At 36.5% G+C, this 20056-nt stretch overlaps 1 protein-coding gene across 50 annotated transcripts in view; it reads left to right on the top strand.

The window, feature by feature from the left end:
* PTPN20 (protein tyrosine phosphatase, non-receptor type 20) overlaps positions 1-12677 on the top strand; it is a 96574-nt gene extending 83897 nt beyond the window's left edge. For 47 of the 50 annotated variants that reach the window (XM_025396433.1, XM_025396396.1, XM_025396408.1 and 44 more), the window contains 2 exons: positions 10256-10318; positions 11019-12677. In XM_025396433.1, coding sequence (XP_025252218.1) covers positions 10256-10318; positions 11019-11053 — 98 coding nt within the window. In that variant the 3' untranslated portion in view covers positions 11054-12677. Of the gene's footprint in view, positions 1-10255; positions 10319-10916 lie in introns of all 50 variants that reach the window. The other 3 variants (XM_025396426.1, XM_025396427.1, XM_025396446.1) reach the window with 1 other exon arrangement.
* Positions 12678-20056: the final 7379 nt, after the last annotated feature.

Here is a 20056-nt window from a genome sequence, read left to right on the forward strand (position 1 = left end):
CTTTGAGCTTTTCCCCATTCAGTATGATGTTAGCTGTGTGTTTGTCATATATGGTCTTTATTGTGTTTAGATATGTTCCTTCTATGCCTCATTTGTTGAGATTTTTTTTTTTTAATCATGAAAGCATGTTGAATTTTATGAAATGTTTCTTCTACATCTATTAAGATTCTCGTATGGTTTTTGTCATTCATTCTGTTGATGTGATGTATCACATTTATTGATTTGCATATGTCAAATTATACTTGCATTCTGGGGATAAATCCCACTTGATCATAGTGCATTATCTTTTTGATGTGCTGTTACATTTGTGTTGCTAGTATTTTGTTGAAGATTTTTTTTTTGCATCTATCTTCATCAGGGATATTGGCTTGAACTTTTTTTTCATTGTGTCTCCGCCAGATTTTGGTATCAAGATGATAATGGCTTCATAGAATCAGTTAGGGAGGAGTCCCTCCTCCTTGAATTTTTTGGAATCATTTCAGTAGGATTGGTACCAGTTCTTCTTTGTACATGTGGTAGAATTTAGCTATGAATCCATCTGGTCCAGGACTTTTTTTGGTTGGTAGGATTTTTATTACTGATTCACTTTTGGAATTCATTATTGGTCTGTTCAGGTTTTCAATTTCTTCCTGGTTCAATCTTGGGAGGATGTGTGTTTTCAGGAATTTACTCATTTCCTCTAGACTTTCTAATTTTTGTGTGCAGAGATATTTATAATGATCTCTGAGAATCTTTTATATTTCTATGGGATTAGTTGTAATGTCATCTTTGTCATTTCTGATTGTGCTTAGATTTTCTCTTTTTTTGTTGTTTAGCTAGCAGTCTATCAATTTTGTTTATTCTTTCAAAAAACAGACCAGGCATGGTGGCTCATGCCTGTGATCCCAGCACTTTGGGAGACTGAGGCAGATGGATCACCTGAGGTCAGGAGTTCGAGACCAGTCTGACCAATATGGCAAAACCCTGTCTCTACTAAAAATACAAAAATTAGCCAGGTGTGGTGGTGTGCACCTGCAGTCCCAGCTACTTGGGAAGCTGAGACAGGAGAATTGCTTGAACCCAAGAGGTAGAGGTTGCAGTGAGCCGAGATTGTGCCACTGCACTCCAGCCTGGGAGACAGAGCGAGACTCCGTCTCAAAAAAAAAAAAAAAAAATTGTTTTGTTGATCTTTTGTATGCATTTTTGCATCTTAATTTCATTCAGCTCTCCTCTGATTTTGATTATTTGTTTTCTTCTGCTAAATTCATTCTTTTTTCTAGTTTCTCTAGGTGTGACATCAGATTGTTCATTTAAGATCTTCCTAACTTCTTTGATGTAGACATTTAACACTATAGACTTTACTCCGAGCACTGCTTTAGCTGCATCCCAAAATTTTTTATTTGTTTTGTCTCTGTTTTCATTAATTTCAAAGAATTTTTTTGATTTCTGAATTCATTTGTTTACCCAAAAGTCACTTAGGAGCAAGTTGTTTAATTTCCAAGTAATTGTATAGTTTTGGGAGATCTTCTTGGTAGTAATTTCTATTTTTATTATACTATGGTCTGAGAGTATGCTTGAGATGATTTCAGTGTTTTTAAATTTTTCAGATTTGCTTTATGGCTGAGCATATAGTCGTTCTTAGAGTATATTCCATGTACAGATAAGAAGACTGTATATCCTATGGTTTTGGAGTGGACTAGTCTATAGATGTCTATTGAGTCCAATTGGTCAAGTGTTGAATTTAAGTCCAGAATTTCTTTATTAATTTTTTGCTTTGATGATCTCTCTAATCCTGTCAATTGGGTGTTGAAGGCTCCCAATATTATTGTGTGGACTAAGTCTTTTCCTAGGTCCAGAGGAACTTGTTTTAAGAATCTGGGTGCTCCAATGTTAGCTGTGTGTATATTTAAGGTAGTTAAGTCTTCTTTTTGAATTGTTCCCTTTGTCATTGTGTAATGCCCTTCTTTGTCCTTTTAGATCATTGTTGGTTCAAAGTCTGTTTTATCTGATATAAGAATAGTGACCCCTGCTTTCTTTTTGTTTTCCGTTTGCATTATAGATCTTTCTCCATCCCTTTACTTTGAACCTGTGGGTGTTCTTACATGTGAGATGGGTCTCTTGAAGACAGAAGATGGTTGGGCCTTGTTTTTTAAATCCAATTTGCCATCCTAAGCCTTTTAAGTGGGATATTTAGACCATTTGCCTTCAAGGTTTAATCAATATGTGAGATTTTGATGCTGCCATCATGTTGTTAGCTGGATGCTTTGTAGACGTGGTTGTGTATTTGCTTTATAGTATCTGTGGGCCATGTACTTGTGTTTTTGTGGTGCCAGGTACTGCTCTTTCATTTCCACATTTAGCACTTCCTTAAGGGCTTCTTGTAAGACTGGTCTAGTACTCATGAATTTCCTTAACTTTGCTTTTCTGAAAAGGATTTTATTTCTCTTCTGCTTATGAAGCTTAGTTTGGCAGAATATCAAATTATTGTTTGGAGTTTCTTTTATTTAATGATGCCGAAAATAGGTCCACAATTTCTTCTCGCTTGTAAGTTTCTGCTGATAGGTCTACTCCTAGCCTGATGGGATTCCTTTTGTAAGTAAACTGACCTTTCTCTCTAGCTGCCTTTAAGATTTTTTCTTTGGCATTGACCTTGGTGAATCTGTTAACTATATGTCCTGAGGATGATCATTTTGTATGGTATCTCGTAGGACTTTGCTGAATTTCTTAAATTTGCCTATTGACTTCTCTAGTGAGACTGGGAAAAGTTTTGTGCACTATATTTTCAAATATGTTTTCCAAGTTGTTTACTCTTCTTCTCTTTCAGAAACGACAGTGAGTCATAGGTTTGGTCTCTTTACACAATCTCTTATTTCTTGGAGGTTTTGTTCATTTTCAATTTTTATTTATTTATTTATTTATTTATTGAGACAGAGTCTTGCCTGTCGCCCAGTTTGGAGTGCAGTGGCGTTATCTCAGATCACTACATCCTCCACCTCTCAGGTTCAAGCAATTTCGTGCCTCAGCCTCCTGAGTAACTGGGGCTACAGGCGCATGCCACCATGCCTTGCTAGTTTTTGTATTTTTAGTAGAGATGGGGTTTCACCGTGTTGGCCAGGCAGGTCTTGAACTCCTGGCCCCAAGTGATCCTCCCACCTCAGCCTCCCAAAGTGCTGGGGTCATAGGCATGAGCCACCATGCCCAGCCTGAAATTCTTTTTTGTTTATTTTTGTCTGTCTGAATTGATTTGAAGGACCAATCTTTGAGCTCTGATATTCTTTCCTCATCTTGATCTATTCTGTTCTTAATGCTTCCAACTGTATTATGAAATTTCTGTAGTGAATTTTTCAATTCCAGAAGGTCAGTTTGCTTGTTTCTTAAAATGGCTTTGTCAGCTTTTTAACTCTTGGATCATTTTACCGAATTCCTTGGATTAGGTTTCAGCTGTCTCCTGAATCTTATTAAGCTTCCTTACCACCCAGATTCTGAGTTCTTTGTTTGTCATTTCAACCATCTCAATTTAGTTAAGAACAATTTCTAGCGAGCTAGTACAATTATTTGGAGATAAGGAGGCACTGACTTTTTGAATTGCCAAAGTTCTTGCACTAAATCTTTCTCTTCTGAGAGGGCAGTTGTTCTTTTATCATGTTGAATTTGTTATCATTTTGATGAGGCTTTTGTTTTTATATTCTTTATATCACTTGAGGATTTGACTGTAGCGTAAGCTGAGTATAGTCAATTGGCTTTATTTCTGAGTGCTTTCAGAGGGCCAACGCTCTGTATGGAATATTTATTAATACTTATAGCTAGTTCTCGCACTGGATTTCACAGGCAGTGTATACTGGAAGAGTTTTGGATGTTGTAATTTAGGCTTCAATCCAGTAGATGGTGCTTGAGAGTAATGATCGGCAAATAGACTCTTAGCCACACAACTCTTTTATATTTCAGCGTATTTGCAGCAGTGGGGGTAGGAAGGGGTAGCGATGATCCCCTGCCAGGTCCATTTCCAGGCCTTAGGGGAGCCCCCTCCAGTCACTGGCACCATGCCCACATCTCTTTAACCCCAAGGGGGACCCTGGCAGCCTGTGCTCTCTCTGCCCTTGGGGCAGCCTGAGCCAAAGATTAGGTCACCAAAAGATCCACAGCACGCTGGAGGCCTGCTGGTTCTGTGCTTGGGGGTCAGAGGTGATTGTGTCTACAGATGGTTTGTTGATGCAGTAGGTCAAGGGTGTGAGATCTCCAGGCAGGGCGGTGTTGCTGTGGGTGTACAGCTGATGTGGCACCCATAGCCTAGGGTTTTCTGCCCAGCAGACATCTGTGGGGACTTCCCAGTTCTTTTTGCCTTGACTGGTTCTCAAGAAGCTATTCTAAAGAAGTGGCAACTTATCTTAGATCACAAAGTAAAGAATAGAAACAAACAAAGAAAAAATTTTTTTTAAATTCTCTATGCTTTAACTCCATCCCCACCACATTTCAACTGCTTATTATCTAAATTTATGTATTTTTATATTACCTTTCTCTTAACAGGTTGCTATAGTTATTATGGCTTTTTATGAATTCGTCTTTCAGCTTCATACCAGAGTTAGGCATGGATTGCACACCATCATTACAGTAATAGAGTATTCTGGCTTTGTCCATGTTGTTAATGTTACCAGTGGATTTTATGCCTTGAAAAGTTTTCTTTTTGAATGTGTATGTGGTTTTTTTGTATTTTTTTTTTTTAATTTTCCTTCTGAAGAACTTGCTTTAGCATTTCTTGTAAGTCAGGTCTGGTGGTGGTGAATCCTCAGATTTTGTTTATCTGAAAAATACTTTATCACTCCTTCATATTTGAAAGTACCTTTGCTGAATACAGTATTCTTGGATAACAGGTTTTTTTGTTTTTCTTTCAACGCTTTGAAAATTTATCCCACTTTCTCCTGGCCTATATGATTTCTGTTGAGAGTCAATTGTCAGATGAATTGGAACTCTTTTATATGTTAATTGCTTCTTTTCTCCTGCTACTTTTTAGGATCCTGTCTTTATCCTTGAGCTTTGAGAGTTTATTATTATATACTTTGGTGTGGCCTTATTCGGGTTGAATCTGTTTGGTGTTCTCTGACACTCTTATACCTGAATATTTATATCTGTTGCATTTTGGATTTGGTCTTTTGAAGTAATTGTCTATATCTGGTGATGATCTTTATTCTTTTTTATTCCTTTTTCACCTATGACCGTATTTTCAAATAGCCTGTTTTCAAGCTCACTGATTCGTTCCTCTGCGTAATTCATTCTATTATTGTGAGGCTGTAATGAATTTTTCAGTTCAGCTAATATATTTCTGAGCTCCAAGATTTCTATTTGATTTTTAAATTATTTCAATCTCTTTGTCAAATTTGTCTAATAAATTTTTGAATTGGTTTTCTGTTACCTTGGAGATTTCTGAATTTCCTCAAAGCTATTAATACTAGTTTGAATTCTTGATCAAGGAGCTCTCATATGGCCATCTCATTAGGGTCAGTCACTTGTTCCTGCTTTATCCATTTGGGGAGGTCATGGTTTTCTGTTGGCTGCAGTTTCTTGTGGATGTGCAAGAAGTATATATCTTGTATTGATGTCTTTGAATGAAGGATTAGTTATTTATTCTGGTGTTCTCTGTCTGGCTTATTTTTGTTTTTTTATTGAATATATTTGCTTATAGATTCTTTGTAATTTACCTGTGGAATTTTTTGTGTGTGTGGGTGGGGGGGGGGGTGTGGGGTGCTAAGTTGCTGCCTTTTTTTGGCACTAGATGTCACCTTACGACCAAGTTTGCCTTGGCTCCAGTAAACAATAAGAGAACTGCTCATCCCAATTAGGCAAAGTCTCAAAGGGGATATCATGGCAGTGTGGGAAAGGTGACTTGAGATCCATGCCCAGGGGTCCTGTGCAACATACCTTCTGCAATGTGGTGCTACTAAACAACCACTCTGGTTTGGCATCTCCAAGCTGAGTTACAGACCAGAGTTTCAAGGGCAGGGGGTGGTAGTCCCACCTCACCTGTTTGTCTCTGACTGTTCTCAGGATATTTCTTTCTTCAGGCACGTGTAGTGCTTCCTGTGAGTTGAGGTAAGGACAGGTTTCCTGCCAGGTAACCCAGATGGTGGGAAACCTGGCTGTCACCTTTTCTAGTATAGAAATCATGAATCAGGTGGAGATTTTTTGCACACTTGGTGCTGGGCAAGTTGGAGGAATGGGCATTGCAGATGTGGAAACCCAATTCTCTTACTGCCTACTTAGAGTTTTTCCCCCATCTCTGTGGATCCAGGAACTGTCTCCTCCTCATACTTGATTTCTAGGATATTGCTGTTGATAATTTAAGTGCTATATATTTGGTTTTGGTTTTCTTTGTAAAGAAGTGAAGCCAGCTTGCTTCTACACTATTATTTTGGAACCGGAAGTCCTCTCTTGTCTTTTTAATCTAATTCTCTTTAAGACAATTATTTTATCTTTGAATTAATAAATTTTTATGTAAATTACAATTAAGTCTTAATGGTTCCTTTGCTTTGTTAACCAATACATCTTTGCAAATAACACAAGTGTAGTTTTAGAGCTTCACAATCAATAATGACTACAAAACTCAATATATGAGGAATAATAACTCCAGGTGAAAATTATATAACTCTTGGTCTTCATTTCATTGCAGTCACTTCTGTCTTCATTATTTGGTTAACCACTACAGCCACATTCGGAAAGCTGTGTCTTTTCTAACTAAACAGTCCAGTGATGCTTGTTTTGTAGTCAGTAAGTTGACTACAAATTAGTAATTCTAATGTGTTTCCATAATTTCCCTAATCTTAAATTATAATTTTTTAAAAAATAAGCTTTTAAAGAAGTAATAGTTTTTAATTCTGATGAGATTGTATTTTATTAGTATTTCCTTTTATGGATCCTGTTTTGATATCAAGTCTAACAGCCCATCACTTAGCTGAGGGTCTGAATAATTTTTTGTGTTCTTTTATGAAAATTCTGTAAGTTCATATTTGACATTTAAGTCCTTAGTCCATTTTGAGTTAATAAATTACGAAATTTAGGTGAAGATTCATTTTTTGGCCTATTGATGGCTAGTTGTTTCAATATCATTTATTGAAAATTCTATTATTCCTCCATTTAATTATTGTTGTACCTTTGTCAAAAATCATTGGGCATATTTGTATGGTCCTATTTCTGGTTCTGTATTCTGTTCTATTGATCAGTGTGTCTATCCTTCTGCCAGTACCACCCTTTGGATTATTGTAGTGATGTAGTGAGCTTTAACATCAGATAGAATGATTTCTGCCACTTTATTCTTCTTTTTCAAAATTCTTTGAGCTATCCTAGGGGGTCTTTGCCTTCCCTAACAAATTTTAGAATTAGTTTGACTACATCTACAAAAAAAACTTGCTGGGATTTGGATGGAAATTGCTTTAAATCTGTAGATTAGTTGGAGAGAGCTGACATCTTTACTGTATTGAATCTTCCAGTCCATGAACATAAGTATCTCTATTTATTTAGGTTTTCTTTGAATTCTTTCATCAGCATTTTGTCATTTTCAGTGTATAGATCTTGTATATGTTTTGTTAAATTTACCCTATTCATTCTCTTTGGAGCAATTGTAAATGGTATTGTGTTTGAACTTTCAGTTTCCACATACTCATTGTTAGTATGTAGAAATTCAATTGATTTTCATTTGTTGATCTTGTTCGCTGTGATCTTGTTGAACTTACTTATTCTTAGAGGTTTTGTAGGTTTTTTTTTTTAAGATTCTTTGGTATGTTCTACATAAACAGTCATGCTATGTGCATATAGATTTGTCTCTTCCTTTTTGATCTGTAAACATCCTACTTATTTTCTGGTCTTATTGCTGTACTGTCAAGTGCTACATTGAATAAGAGTGGTGAGAGCAGGCATTGTTGCCATCACTGATCTTAGAGGGAAAGCAAACTACAATTTTATTTTCTGTGAAAGACCCAATGAAGAGGTTTAAAAAACAAGCTAGAGAATAACTATATGCAGGGCACATATCCAACAAAGTCCTTGGATCTAGAATTTATAAGGAACCCTCAAAAATCAATAGTTAAAAAAAAAGAAAAACAGAAATGGGTAAAAGACATGAACAGACAATTTACCAAAGAGAATATGCAAATGACAAGCATGTGAAAAGACGCTCAGCTTCATTAGCCCTTGGGGAAATGCTAATTAAAACCAGGATGGAGTAGCATTACACACCTATTAGAAAAGCTTATGTAAAAATAGTGACAGCATCCCATGCTGATGAAGATTTGGAGAAATGCTGGTGAGGATTTGGAGAATTTGAAGATTTGGAGAAACTGTATTGCTCATGTATTACCCATATGTATGAGACATTGGGAATGTAGACTGGTACCAGCCACTGTGGAAACCAATTGAGCAGTTTCTTGGGGAAAAAAAACTGACTAAACTAAAGTTGACATATAACCCAGCAATAGCACTCTTGGGGCATTTATCCCAGAGAAATAAAAATTTATGTTCACACAGAAAGCTGTATGTAAGTGTTCATAGCAGATTATATTCACAATAGCCAAAAACTGGAACAACCCAGATGTTCTTCAACCAATTGATGGTTAAAGTGGCACATATCCACATCATGGAATATTATTTAGCAATAAAAAGAAGCAAACTATTGTTACACCAACAACTTGGATGGATCTCCAAGTTATTCTGGGTAAGAAAAAGGTAAATCACAAAAGGTTAGATATTGTGTGATTTTATTCATATAATGAATTTTGCTATTTCTTCTTGAAATAGCAAAAGCATAGAGAAGGAGAACAGATTACTGTTTGCCAAGGGTTAGAGACTGAGGTGGTTGAGTGTGACTCTACAGGGATAGCAGGAGGAAGACTTGTGGTGGAACAGCTCTGTATCTGGACTGTGGTTAGAGTTACATGAATCTTCACATATGATACAATTGCAAGGAGCTGTGTGTATGCACACATGCACACATACCAGCGTTCACATGCTCACTAACAGTTGCATGTAAAACTGGTGAAATCTGAATTAAGCTTTGTGGATTGTCCCAATGTCAGTTTCTTTCCTGGTTTTGATATTATATCTGGTTAAACAAGATGATAGCATCTGGAAAACTGGGTGAAAGATACACAGGGCCACCCTGTACAACTTCCTGTATGTCTATATTATAAAATAAATGGCAGACATGGTGGCTCACGCCTATAATCCCAGCACCTTAGGAGGCCAAGGCTGAGGATCACTTTAGGCCAGGAGTCTGAAACCAGCCTGGGCAACATAGTAAGACCCCCATCTCTACAAAAATAAAAATAAAAAAGTTAGCTGGGCATGGTGGCACACACCTATAGTTCTTGCTACTCAGGAGGTTGAGGAGGGAGGATTGTAGTTTGAGATTGCAGTGAGATATGACGACACCGCTGCATTCCATCAGCCGAGACTACAGAGCAAGACCCTGTCTCTAAAAAACAAAAAGTTTTTAAAAAAGGGTTAATTAAAATTTTTAATTATAAAGATGACAAGCTATGAAAATAAAGGAATGCTTATTGTTTTCTATTTTTATATGCTTTGGGGTTACAGTTGACAAAACTTACATGTGTCCACAATGTCTTGCTGAAATGACTAATACTCAGCTTGTACCATATGTGACTCTCCAGGCAAGTTCAGCAACACCTGAGCGGGTCTATATCCTGTTCAGCTGAGCACACTTCTCAGTGCCATGCCAGTGTCAAATTGCCATAAGAGTTTCTGAGCACTTACTCCCAGTTTCTCGACTTATTGTGGACCAGCAACAGACCTTTGTAGGCCTGCACCAACTCAATGACCACATCCAGCTGTACTGGTGTCCACACGCAGTCTAGAATCTAGTGTTGGGTCGACTGTTGCTCCAGGTCTCCGTGTGAGTTGACAGAGATCTTCATATAAGAAACAGATATGCTATTGTTGGGGCCAGAGAAAGTCTTCTGTTCCTTTCCAGAATTACAGTGCTGCTTTAAGTTCTGCCTCTGGATAACAAACGGGGACACACAAGGACAAATTTATTACTTATTTTGGAGAGCATTTCTTATTATGAATGATTGCTTCCTGCTTTCTCCTGAAAACCTATTAAAATAAGTCTTCCTTATCCATTGGGTAAGTCAAAAATAGTACATTTTCTTGTGAGTGAAAACGAAATCTTTCTGGTTAAATCTTGACATCTCTTTTACTCTTTGTTGCAATCTGTGAATTTGTATTTTTCGCCCTACGTGGATCATACAAAATTACTGTCATCTTATTACAGTTCAACATCATGGATATAGTGGCCCAAATGAGAGAACAACGTTCTGGCATGATTCAAACAAAGGTAAGCTTTCACCACATACATAATAATAAGATTAATGAATATAAAGGTTAACATTGTCTAACACTTTACCACTTATAAAGTTCTTTTACTGACATAATCTCATTGAATTCCTACTGTTTGAGATAGACATTAGTTTTGCTTTGGTGCTCTGGTATTCCTGACCAAGTACTTTAAATTCAGAGCAGTAAAGCCTGCTTCACGGGGTCACTCAGATAGAAGGGGAGGAGCCAAGCCTGAAGTTGAGGTCTCCTCATGTCCAAACACATGCCTTGTCCATAATGCCGTACTATTTAAGTAACATCTAAAGTTATTTTTAAAACATTTCTGCATAGCAGTTTGAGATATTTACTTGCTACTGAACTGTCAAAGTTATTGAGATGTCACAAAAAGACATTATTTATGTGACAGATTAGTAGTCACTGGGAGAGTAGATTAATAGAGTATGGATAATGATAAAAAAAAAAAAGTTATGTTAAGCCTTAAGGTAACTAGTTCTAGGCCAAGGACTATATTTTGATCATTTATCTTCCTCATAGTTTTAAAAATGTATTCACATAAAGTTCTTAAGTGTTTATAGTTAAATGTTTGCTCTTTTTAGGAACTTTCCAGTGTGACTGAAAATTACAAATGTGTTTTCCAAAAGTGGGTTCAGATATTCAATTACTTAACATTCTGTTGTTTTTTATATATATGTATATAGGAGCAGTATCACTTTTGTTACGATATTGTGCTTAAAGTTCTTCGGAAACTTCTGACTTTGGATTAAGAAAGACTTCTGTTGCCTCTCACTTGAAATTACCAAGTGGCTTTGAGCCTCCTCCTAAAGAACATGTCCGCACTGTGCTGAAGGGCTTTGCTATGCATACAGTCTGCTTTCTTGGTTTATCAATTTATTTTCTTTCTAAAAGCTCCCTGAAGGGCCTCATCATTTGGCTTGGGGTGAACAGTGTTTACTCATTGATCTTGCTAGACAATATCAAAATACCTTCCCACATTTTCCAGTGAAACAGATGTTACATAAAACAGTTGCAGCTTGGCTATTTGGTTGAAGGGATTACAGAGCCCAATAAAGGATTTAAACTATATTCATTAAGATTTTATTTGGAAGGGTGGCTGGAGAGAGCTGAGGATTTCCAGGACTTTATAAGCTCTTATTCTGGGAGAACATAAGGCCAATAAACTACAGGATCACATCATGACCTCTTCCAGGCATTTTTAAGACAGATATCTATTCATATTCTTTAGCTAGAGCCTGTACTTCTAGCTGGCATTTGAATAACCTAGTTTAAAAAAAGTTCAGTTAGGGTGGACTAACTTTGGACACAAATTGGCTTCTATTTCCTACATTTTCACACTGCTGCCTTCCTACAGCAGCTAGACAAGGACCTGTTGGTCTGGGAAGCATTTCACGGATGGGGAGAGCTCCTCTTGGTGAACAGTCCAAAACTAAAATAGATGTTTATATAGAAAGTCTAAGAGGAGATTTTTGCCAGGCCTGAGTTCTTTCCTATCCCACCCTAACCCTTAACATATTACTTAGTCTGCTTTGTTAAAAGCAAGTATTACATTTAACTTGCCTTTTACTCTTTGCCCTTTAGCTAACTCATAAAGTTTGATATAGGCATTATTATATAATTCTGAGTCATTCATGGTATCTCTTATGTTTGATGTATTTTTTAACCTAAGATCTATGATAGTTCTTTTTCCAGAGTTCCATTAAATCATTTATTTCCATTACTTTCTCACCTCTGTTGAAACATTTAGAAACTGGATTTGGGAACCAGAGTTTGGAAAACCAGATTCTTAGTCATGAAAATGGAAACTTGTATATTCTGTTTTTGAAAAGATGGGGCCATTATTACATTAATTTTATTATAGGACTTTGCCTCGTACAATTAATAGTGATATTTTGGGCAAGGAGTTTTGGTGACCAGTTATACCTAATTATAAGCTATAAAACAACAGATATGAGTGTTTATACAGTTTAACTCAGTGGAGATCAGAATATTCTATTTATTAAGAAAATGTTTAATGTCAATCTATAAATCTTGAATTTCTAAGAGGCTTACTTTCTTATTTTGGCTGAATGAGTATATTTGAATTGATTGAATAATTGATAATTCTCATTTTAAATATAATTATATGCCAAAAATATATTTGATGTTAAATCAAATAGATGATTCTGTTTACATTGTTCATATGAATAATAGTCTGTGTTAATTTCATTTTGATAATTGACCCTTAATATTTGTATCTCTAATTTTATTTTCTCTGTGCTACTGTAAAATAATAACTATAATGTATAACAATTTTCTTCAGAAGAATTCTATGCTATTATTAAAATAAAATATTTACTATGTATTGCCTGAAGTATTTTTATCTGGGCCTTGAAATAGTCTTGTAAAGAAAAATTCCACAATGCTTAATGTTAAACATGTCTCTCCTTTAATGTATGCCTCGTATTTTTACAGCTGGACTAATTTTTAGTTTTCCAGGGAAATTAAAGGAGTGAATATGGAAATACTAATTGCATTTGTTTTCCCTTCATTCTTGGAAGGTGAATGCCAAAGTGAAAACTTTTGACTTATTGAAATAATTTTATATCAGTAATGAATCAATTTCTGCCTGCAATATGAATATGAAACTCTCATTGACACCTTTGTGAGTATATGAATGCTAATTTAAAGGAAGTTTTAAAATATTTAAATATAAGCATATATACATTTATTAACTTTCAACTTTAAATACGTATTTTTAAAGTTGTGTGTTCTTGAGGCTTACATGTTAGACCAAAGCTTTTCAGAAATAAACATCATAGATTTTTTTTCTTCCATATTAGAGTTAGTAATTTATCTTCCTTTGGACCTTTTACCCCCAATCTCCTTAGAACATTATTGAATTTTCAGCTAAGTTTACCTTTAGCACTCAAAAGTTATTTTAGTGATTTATTTTTATTGAAAAACCTCAAAGGAAAACACCTTTAAAAAGTCTAAAGCAAAAAACTTTTATTTCCTACTTAACTTTTTTCTAATTCCTGGAAAGAATTCATTTTCTTCTATGTTGTCTTGAGGTTCATGTAATCGAACAAAAAGATTCAGAAAGTCTCTATTAAGTAAAAACAAGTCATCGGTATTCAATGGGGGTGATGAATTGCTCACTGGAACACTCATTTGTCTACAGCCACAATCAAAAACTGGTAATTACTTCATAATAAACAATTTGAATTAGAAGGGATCTTAAAAGATTGAATACAAGCATCATATTTGATATTTGAAAGTGATAAAGAACAATTTTTAGAAACCAACAGCAACATCAAATTTGTAGGTGAAAAAATAGAGCCCCCCATTAACAAAACAATACTTCCTGTTAGCACAGTAGCTGAGTATTGCTCCAGAGTTACCTAGCCGATGCAGTAAGACTACAAAAGTGGAATAATTGCTGTAAATATTGGAAAACTAGAACAAAATGATCTTTTGTTTGTATGTTGTCCACATAGAGATAAGAGACTCAACTCAAAAATAGTATTAGCAAACTTATGAAGTTAAGATACAAGATGACTATGTAAAAATTAATCTTTCTCTACATCTGTTAGTCTGTCTCTTCATCTACAACTAGCAAACTATGGCCCACAGGCCGTATCTGACTTCTTGCCTTTTTTTGTAAATAAAGCTTTATGCCCATTTGTTTACATATTGTCTATAGCTGCTTTTGTATTATGGCAATGGCTGAATGAATAGTATCAGCAGAGATCACGTGTCTTATAAAGCCTACAATTTTTACCACCTGGCCCTTTAAAGAAAACGTTTGCCAGCCCCTGTCCTGTATCTTCAACAGGAAAAATATCTCTGTGCAACAGGCATATATAAAATGTATATTTTATAAAATATATGAAATACTTAAGATTAAACTTAACAAGAATGTGACCAGATGATGCTTACATTCTAAATGAACAGTAGATGTATGAAAAGAACCAAGATATTTTTGAGAAAGAAAAATTAACTGGAGGAAAGGGAAAAGGCTTGCCTTAGCAATAGTCAAAGTATTATCTAAAGTCACAGTAATGAAAACAATCTGATTCTGGCACATGGATATATAGATAGATAAATGGAACAAAATAGAGTTGAGCATTACAGACTCGTTTATATTTGTGAATTTATGCTATGGATAGCATTTCAAATACAGAGCTTCAAATACATGAAACAAAAATTGATAGATAAGGTGAAACTGGAAAAATAGGCAAATCCGTAATTAGAGTTTGAGATTTCAGCATTTGTCTCTAAGTAATTGATAGAACAAGTAAACAGAAAATAATATATAAAAGATTTGAATAACCCTTCCAACCTGCTTTACCTAACGGATACTTATAGAACCCTAAACTACAGCAGAATACACATTCTTTTCAAGTGGACATAGAACATTCACCAAAAAACACTATATTTCGGGTCATAGTCTCACTATATTTCAGAAGAATGTAACAATATAAAGTATGGAATTAACTAGAAATCAATAATGTAAAGATATTTTTTAAATTCCAAAATATTTGGAAATTAAACAGCATATTTCTAAATAATATATGAGTCAGAGAAAAAATTAGAAGTTACAAAATATTTGGAACTGAACGAAAATAAAAATGCAACAAAACTTGTAAGATTCATTGACAAAATGTGGGGAGAAAGTCATGCACTTGTTTAGTTCATGCTGAGTTTGTTATACCTATGCAAGTGTCTCCACAAGTTTCATGTTAAAAAAGATTCCTGAGCTGAAAACTCAGATATGGAGGAATGCTTGCCTTGAAAGTGATGTTTGAGGGCATGGGAATGGATGAGCTCCACAAAGAAAGTGAGGTGGAGGCCAAGGGCAGAGCGCTGGGGAACTTCAACATTCACTTCGACCGTGATTGCCCTCCAGGGCCTGGCCTAAGAACTATCTCTTCCATGAAGCCTTCTAACACTCATCTCTCCCTCTGCTGATTCCTTCAGCAACGCTTCTCAAACTCTGGTGAAGGACCAGTTTTATTTACCAACTGATAGACTTGAACACAGCCAAAAGATCCAACAGATATTTACTGGGAGGTGTGGTAGGGCTAAGCTGAGGATGGTGTCTGAAACTGGATGGGCATTGCTCACTTTCAAAGTGGAAAAGTGCAAGGAGCACATGGTAGGGCCTGAAGGGGTTAGAGCAGTGTAGCTCTTACCTGCTTTAAAGGTGACCAGCCATGGCTCCTTCCCAGAACAGAGTCACACTGAGGAGAAACCTTAGAATTAAAATTGAGCAGAATGGAGAGAATGGGCTGAAGAAAAGAGAAGGTCCTATAAAAGTGATTGAGAATACAGCCAGAAAACCTCAGAAAGCAAGCTTAGTGAACTTGTGAGAGCTGTCTGTCCAAGCCAAGTTTACTTCAGGAAAACCAAATTCACATGGAAACAAGCACTAGAAAATATTATGATCAAATCCCATACAAGTTACCATAAGAAAACAAAGACTGAGGAGCTGAATAGCATCCCTTACAAACAATGAAGGTATACCAGAAAGATATACTCAAAACAGTTCTCAATGGCAAGCAGTTCAGGAAGTCACAGAAAACGATATCCTAGTATTTCAAAATGAGCTTAAAGACAATAGGAAAATTGCATAAAGCAGGATGGAACAACAAAAATCAGAACTAGAAAATTTTAAAGCAGTGTGAAAATCAAGAAAGAATTAGAAACAAAAATTAGAAATAAAATCCATAAACTAGAAAAAACAAAAAATTTGATAACTGATGCTTTACAATAAATAGAAAGCTTAAGAGGAATAATTTCAAAACAAAATGGAGAAAGAAAACAGGATTTAAGAGCATAACAAGAATCAATGATAGGGAAAGAAGACTAGTAGATAGATAATAGAAAGTTTAAAGAAGAAAAACCAAAGTAAGGGTTCAGAACAAATTCACTAATTCAAGAAATATTTAGAATAATAATTAAAGAAAATATTACTGAAATAATTGGTTATAAAAGTATATGTTGAAATATCATAGTACATACTTGAAACCATCAAATGAGTATGACCAATACCAAGGTTTAATACATTTTTACGTAAAATTGCTGTAGTTTGAAGAAAGAAAATGGGGGGGGGGGGTTGTGCAAAAGAATATGAGGAAAAGAAAATTAGATTATTGTCAGATTTTTAAGAGTAATGCTTTAATACAAAAGAAGATGGAATAATATAGTTAAAATGTCCAAGGAAAGATTTTTATGAGCCAAATATGTTATATCTAGAAAAACTGACCTTGATGCCCTGGGTGCAAATTGAAATCAACGTGCAAGAGCTCAGGAAATATTGTTCCCAAGAGCCATTCCTCAGTAGATGCAGAAACAAAATTCTAATCAAATTTGATATCCATTCTATATTTTAAAAATAAAAATTTTTTGTAAACTTGGAATAGAAGGGAATTACCTTAATCTGCTAGGGGATAGCTACAGCAAACTTATAACAGGAGCACATTTTATGGTAAAACACTGTTTCTGTCCTACAAGTCAAGTACTGTCTTGGACTGGTCTCAAGAATGGATTGGAGTGCAACTGGGGAAACCGAGTCCACCACACAGCCAGGCTTGGAGATAATAACCCCAGGGAAACAACTAAAAGTTCCTTTATGCAAAAGAAGCTATCTTCCTCACTGGTGACAATGCCAAAATTTTTTCAGATATAGAGGGGGAGTGGATTGGGTTAATTACACTCCATAGAGCACCTTTAAAATTCTCTGTCAAGCCTTTCTCTCAGGATCACCACTGAGATGTCAGCAATCGGAACCATCTCTCTTACACATCAGATGTATAGAAGGCATTTCACAGTCCAGACTGAAATATGTATGGCACAGTATTTCATTCTCCAAGAATATACATCTCCAGCAGAGCACAAGACTGCGGTTGCTGAAGGGCTTATTTACCAGGAATTCTGCCTGCATGAAACAGAAAATGAAGTAAACATTAAAGCGAATAGCAACAAAGGACTGAATCAATAGCAACAAAGGACTGAGGCTGGCTTTCCAAGAGTCTGAGCCTTACTGTATGGCCTTACAAAACCAAATGGTGCCTGGGTCCTTTCGTTACTTCCCGAGCTGCTTGCGGTTGAGAACTGGGGCATGCTGGGGCCTCACCAGGATGTCTGGGCTGGCATACCTGTGGGGTCAACTTGTTTCTATGAGAGTTCTTATGACCTCTAGGGAAGACAATGACTGGGCCCCTGGCACTGACTGCCACCCCCAGAGCTAGGTGGCATGCCACTTGCTATGACATTAGAGCACAATAGCCATTCCTGACTTCTCAGGTCACATACTGTGTGGGAGAATAACCCAGGCATAAAGAGACTGCCAACACTCTGGACAGAGCCAAAGACCATGAATAAGGGGTTTGTAATAATGTTAGGGAGGCCAAATGTTGAGAAGGGTTGCTCATATTTTTGTCTGGATTTAGACCTTCAGGGAAAGTATGTCAAGTTGAGGCTGGGTAAATGGCATGACAAAGCCAAAACATTATGAGTATGATAAGAACAGCCTGGGGATATTCCATTGTTGGGGGGCGCTCCTCAGGGGTTTCAATGAAAAGAAAAGAGCCCTCAACTCTTTGCTGTAACGATGAGAGCACAGGAACCTGCTGCTTTGAGGCTGGGACAGGAGCCACACCTGCAGCCAGGAGGGTGTTCTGCCAGGGGAATCAGAGTTTGAGGAGTCCAGGGACCCCTGGAGCAGCTGCCTCAAGGGGGTGAGGAGGAGCTTCAGAGTGCTGCACAACACTTGGAGATGGGCTGGGGACTCCTAAATAGATGAGTGCTGGGGGAGGCGCCTCTGGGTGAGGAGGCTGTGGTTTTGCTCTAGCTTGGCTCTATTGGGACTATTGGTCCAGGAAAGTCACAGAAGTAGCTCTTCTCACGCTCATGTGCACTCTGGTTGCCAACACCCAGATACATGGACATTCGTGCAAGTGTGTATCTCCTGGCACTATGCCACTTGCCCTACGACACACCTGTCTAATAAGTAGGACAGGTGGGAACATGGTCATATTCCAATTGTTGATGAAAACAAACACTATAAAATATTTGAAGAGATTTAAGCAAATTAGTACCTGAAGAGCCTGGAGAAGAACTTACATGGATAAAATGGCATCACTTCAGCTTCTGGTTATGAAATTAGGAACATAAGGATAAGGAGGAGTGAATTAAATATCCGAAGAGCATAATATAGTGACAAATTTGTTTTGTCTCTTCAGCTAGTGTATAGAAATTTCCTTATGCATAACTTGGTTGATGAGAGTTCATCCTCCAAAAGGTTTTCCAAAATGGGCTCACAAGTTCTATTGTCCTTGATTTCTGGCATTCTTTCAATTTCTTGAAGTTCTTTATATGAACATGACATTTTGGTTCTGTATAATATTCATGTGTCATTCTTTTCTCACTTGGAGGTCTTTGTAGACATTGCTTCACTTACTTTCTCTTTCTCATTCAGTGTTGTTATGGAGGAATCTATTGTGTTGGAAACATAATTCTCATAACCAGAGAGAGTGAGCACATTTTATTGTTTCATTTAGCTTTATAATGACTTGCCAGTGGGAAGGCAGAAGACCTGGGTTGGAGGGCATTAAGAAACAAGAATTGTTTTCCCCAAGCACTGTTGTCGACTCATTTATTTTTTATTTTTGAAAGTTTTAAATTGTATTATGTAAAAGTGAAGAAAAGAGGCATATATTCCACTAGAGTTTGTCATTAATACAAAGTCTTTCATTGACATGCTAAGTTATTTCTTTCTTTTTTAAAAAATGTCAACTTTTATTTTAGATTCAGGGGATACATGTGCAGATTTGTTACATGGGTATATTGTGTGATGCTGAGGTTTGGCGTATGACTGATCCCACCACCCAGGTAGTCAGCATAGTACTCAATAGGTAATTTTTGAACTCTTGCCTCCCTCCCTCTCTCCCAACTCTAGGAGTCCCCAGTGTTTATTGGTTCCATCTTTATGTCCATGAGTACCCAGTGTTTAGCTCCCACTTATACGTGAGGACATGCAGTATTTGGTTTTTTTGTTCTTGCATTAATTCATTTAGGATAATGGTATCCAGCTGCATCCATGTTGCTGCAAAGGACATGATTTCATTCTTTTTATGTGGCTGTTTAGTATTTCCTGGTGTATATGTACCACATTTTCTTTATTCAGTCCACACTGATGGGAATCCAGGTTGATTCCACGTCTTTGCTATTGTAAATTGTGCTGAGATGCACAAACAAGTGCATGTGTCTTTTTGGTGGAATAATTTATTTTTCTTTGGATATATACCCAGTAATGAGATTGCTGAGTTGAATGGTAGCTCTAAGTTCTTTGAGAAATATCCAAACTGCTTTCAACAGTGGCTGAACTAATTACACTCCCACCAACAATGTATAAGCATTCCCTTTTCTCCACAGCCTCGTCAGCATCTGTTATTTTTTGACTTTTTAATAATAGTGATTCTGATTGGTGTGAGATGATATCTCATTGTGGTTGCGTTTCTCTGATGATTAGTGATGTGGAGCATTTTCTCATATGTTTGTTGGCTGCATTTATCTCTTGGTTTGGGAAGTGTCTGTTCATGCCCATACTCATTAACTTCTCTTCAACATAGTACTGGAAGTCCCAGCCAGAGCAATCAGGCAAGAAAAAGAAATAAGAGATAATATGATCGTAAACCAAGAAAACCCTAAAGACCCCACCAGAAGGCTCCTAGAA

This window comes from Theropithecus gelada, chromosome 9 (genome assembly GCF_003255815.1).
Source record: "Theropithecus gelada isolate Dixy chromosome 9, Tgel_1.0, whole genome shotgun sequence".
Taxonomy (NCBI): domain Eukaryota; kingdom Metazoa; phylum Chordata; class Mammalia; order Primates; family Cercopithecidae; genus Theropithecus; species Theropithecus gelada.